This window comes from Anabrus simplex, chromosome X (assembly GCF_040414725.1).
Source record: "Anabrus simplex isolate iqAnaSimp1 chromosome X, ASM4041472v1, whole genome shotgun sequence".
Classification (NCBI taxonomy): Eukaryota; Metazoa; Arthropoda; class Insecta; order Orthoptera; family Tettigoniidae; genus Anabrus; species Anabrus simplex.
Window position 1 is genome coordinate 47,113,599 of NC_090279.1, and position 4,270 is coordinate 47,117,868.

At 43.1% G+C, this 4,270-nt stretch overlaps 1 protein-coding gene across 1 annotated transcript; it reads right to left on the reverse strand.

Annotated features, from left to right (window-relative positions):
- Positions 1 to 1,095: 1,095 nt before the first annotated feature.
- LOC137503262 (zinc finger protein 135-like) lies at positions 1,096 to 2,154 on the reverse strand (the record flags this gene model as incomplete). The annotated part of the gene is made up of 1 exon (XM_068230804.1): positions 1,096 to 2,154. A coding segment is annotated over exon 1 (1,059 nt), but the record flags the coding sequence as incomplete, so codon positions are not given.
- Positions 2,155 to 4,270: the final 2,116 nt, after the last annotated feature.

Below are 4,270 nucleotides of genomic sequence, written 5' to 3' on the forward strand. Positions count from 1 at the left end.
AGTGTGGTTTACATGTGCGTGGTTAACTTAAATGATTCTCTTAACATTTTATCGCAAAACAGAGCACTCGTGTGTGTTCTGATCTGAAATGTTAAAGGGACCTTCTTGGCTGTATATTTGTCACAGACATAACAACAGTATAGCTTCTGGCCTGTGTGAGTCCGCATGTGAACTGGTAGGTCGGTTTTCTGGATGAGGGATTTGCAACATATATTGCGGCAGTGCGCCTTACACCCGTGTGAGTCCGCATACGACGTGCTTGGTGGGATCACCTGCTGAATACCCTGATTCAAACATTGGATGAGATTGGCTTCTTGCCTGTGCCAGTCAGCATATGAACTACTAGGCTGACTTTGGTGCTGAAGAATATGCCAAAGATATTGCAGCAATATGGCTTCTCGCCTAAGTGTGTCCGCATATGATCTCGTAACTCGCGTTTCTGGATGAATGATTTGCCGAACACATTGCAACAGTGTGATATATCGCCTGTGAGGGTACGCATGTGACCTGCATAGATGGACTTTCTGGCTGAAGGAATTCCCACAGACGTTGCAGGAGTATGGCCTCTCAACTGTGTGTGTCCGTCTGTGACTTGCTTGGACGGATTTACTGCTGAATTACTTGCCACAGACATTGCAGCATTATTGCTTCTCATCTATGTGTGTCCGCACGTGAATAGCATGGACGGATTAACTGCCGAATAACTTGTCACAGACATTGCAAGAGTAAGGCTTTTTTCGCCCGTGTGAGAACGCATGTGAATAGCATGGTTGCCTTCCCTGCTAAAGGATTCGCCACAGAAAGTCTCGTCTGTATGGGACCACATAAGATGAGATAGAGTGTCTTTCCGGCTGAATGATTTCCCACAGACTTTGCATCAGTATGACTTCCTGTCTGTGTGTGTCCGCATATAAACAGTTAGTCTGCTGTTCAGGATGAATGATTTGCCACAAACATTGCAACTGTTTGGCTTCTCGCCTGTATGGGTCTGCATATGACCGATTAGAATGGTTTTCTACAGACATTGCAGCTGTAAGGCCTCTCGCCTGTATGGGTCCGTATATGACCCGTTAGAATGCCTTTCAGTATAAATGATTTGCTACAGACATTGCAACTGTATGGTTTCTCGCCTGTATGTGTCCGCATATGATCGGTTAGATTGCCTTTCTTCCTGAATGATTTGCCACAGACATTGCACCTGTATGGCTTCTCACCTGTATGGGTCCGCATATGTTCGGTCAGACTGCCTTTCTTCCTGAATGATTTGCCGCAGACATTGCAACTGTATGGCCTCTCACCTGTATGGATCCGCATATGACCGCTTAGAATGCCTTTCAGACTGAATGATCTGCTACAGACATTGCAGCTGTAAGGCTTCTCGCCTGTATGGGTCCGCGTATGATCGGTTAGTTTGCTTTTCTGTATGAACGATTTGTTACAGACATGGCAGTTGTATGGCTTCTTGCCTGTATGGGTCCGCAGATGTTCGGTTAGTGTGCCTTTCTGTATGAAAGATTTGCTACAGACATGGCAGCTGTATGGTTTCTCTCCTGTATGGGTCCGCATATGATCGGTTAGTTTGCCTTTCTTTATGAATGATTTGCCACAGACACCGCATCTGTATGGCTTCTCACCTGTATGGGTCCGCATATGTTTGGTTAGACTGGCTTTCTCTATGAATGATTTGCTACAGACATGGCAGCTGTATGGCTTCTCGCCTGTATGGGTCCGCATATGATCGGTTAGTTTGCTTTTCTGTATGAAGGATTTGCCACAGACACCGCAACTGTATGGCCTCTCACCTGTATGGGTCCGCACATGATCGGATAGATTGCCTTTTTGTATGAATGATTTGCTACAGACATGGCAGCTGTATGGCTTCTCTCCTGTATGGGTCCGTATATGATCCAAGAGTTTGCCTTTATTTATCAAGGATTTGCCACAGACACCGCAGCTGATTGGCTTCTCACCTGCATGTTTCCGAATATGTTTGGTTAGACTGCCTTTCTGTATGAAGGATTTGCCACAGACACCACATATGTAAGGCCTCTCACCTGTATGGGTCCGCACATGATCGGATAGATTGCCTTTTTGTATGAATGATTTGCTACAGACATGGCAATTGTATGGCTTCTCTCCTGTATGGGTCCGCATATGATCGGATAGTTTGCCTTTATTTATGAAGGATTTGCCACACACACCGCAACTGTATGGCCTCTCTCCTGTTTGGGTCCGCACATGATCGGATAGATTGACTTTCTGTATGAATGATTTGCTACAGACATTGCAGCGGTATGGCTTCTCGCCTGTGTGAGACCACATAACGTCCGGCCTTTTCCTGAAATTTTTATGAGATACTGAGCATTCGTTTGTAATCGCACCTGTATGCAATCGCGTGTCCCCAGTCAGCATTTTCCTCTTTGTGAAGCATTTATCAGAAAATTCGCACACTTGGAGCGGGTGGATTCTGAGGTGTTCCGACAAGCTGCTTCGGCTACATAACACATTTCCGCAGTGATCGCACTTGAAGGGTCGATCTTCCTTGTGTCTCTTCAGATGTCGCAAGAGGTCCAACTTCCCAGCCAGGATGTCACTGCACACACTACACCTAAAACTAGCTGATCCGCCGTCCGGAGGTTGATGATCTCTATAGCTCACCTCGGGTCTCGATCTACAGTGACAAATTAAAACCATGTGACCAATAGTTCAACAGACAACTCCACTACAACTCTCACACAGGGGATTTGCTACTGGACATTCCGATCACTGATATCCAGTGGAGAGAGCTCGTTACTCATAAACATTACATTCCTGAGAGTAAACATTATCTGAGGTTAAAATTCAAAACCTCTCACTTGTAACGAGAATGTGTTGCGTCTTTTCTTAATCACGATATCACGCGGAAGAAACTTGTCACGGTTTAGAAATGTACGAGTTAATAGACAACCTCATTTGAAGAAAGCATGAGAAGTGGTCCAGCCTAAAAGGGTAAATACTCGTACAAACTCTTTAATCCAGCACATATTATTCTACCGAAATCCGTAGTCTGTTCTCCTACATAAAGAACGCCATATGCTTTGGAGTTTTGATCTTGTTGAACCACTCTGCGCTTTGTCGCAGGCAAGTAATAATTTTTGTAAAGGACCTTGTTCTTGAGGTTGTTTGAGAGAATGTCTGTGTTGTAGATATTAATAAAGTTGAGAACGTTTGCCGACATTCAGCAAGATCTGTTGAAACATGGCTAATCTCTTATGAATGTTATTTTGTCACACAAATATACATATTGTATTTGTACATTGTTATCATATCACTATAGCCTTTTATTATGTCACTGTGTCGCTTTTCTGAAATATGTATCTTTGATGTGCAATCAAACATAGCCAACCTATATATATAGGACGGTAGGTTTATACAAGGACGTTCATAATTACTACCATGTACTACATCAGTCTACGTCTTAATTGCTGTATTTAACACGGAAACCACTAATACTGATGAAATCCTGGAAAAGCTGAAATGTAACAAGTATACGAGGCTCTCTCCCTAGCATTGATACTGTCTTTTCTCCTCAAGACACTGCTGTTATAGACATTATGAAGGCAACACAGAATATGGCTTTGGTGGTAGCGTTTTATTACAATGTTCTAATATCCTGATTTTGAAACCAAACGCAACCTATCATGCCCTTGAATATTCTTACAAGTATTACTTTAACAATACGGATAGAAGGAGCATGAAAATCAAGGCTTGAGCCAAAATTCGAGATGACAAGACGATGAATTGCACTGTAGTGGATATTGCTGCTATGTAAAGGAAGGAATGTTATTCTATTTATTTCACAAGATCACGGGCAACGTGATTATTTTTAGTGGATTGATAACATAGTTGGACAGCATCCAATTCTGTGCATGTCTCCCCACCACAGAGTAGTTCTACATATTCTACGGAAGAAGGGTTAAAGGTGAGATCCACTTACAACTGCCACATGGGAAAATCGATCACGCAGGCTAAAATATATCGTAACATGAACAGCTACTTTCCAATTCATGCTATATGAAATGAATTCACATGGCCGAGTCGAATCCATGACTGGCTCACAAGCAAAGTAATGGGAGGCTCGACCATGTATTGTTACTGGACTCTTTGGAGAAAATAAGTGGACAAATGAAAGGGGGACATTGATTCCAGATATGACAGACTAAACCTCTTCATCATCAAACAAGATATTGATGTTGACACCACTAGACAACAGGGGGCAGAAAATACGACA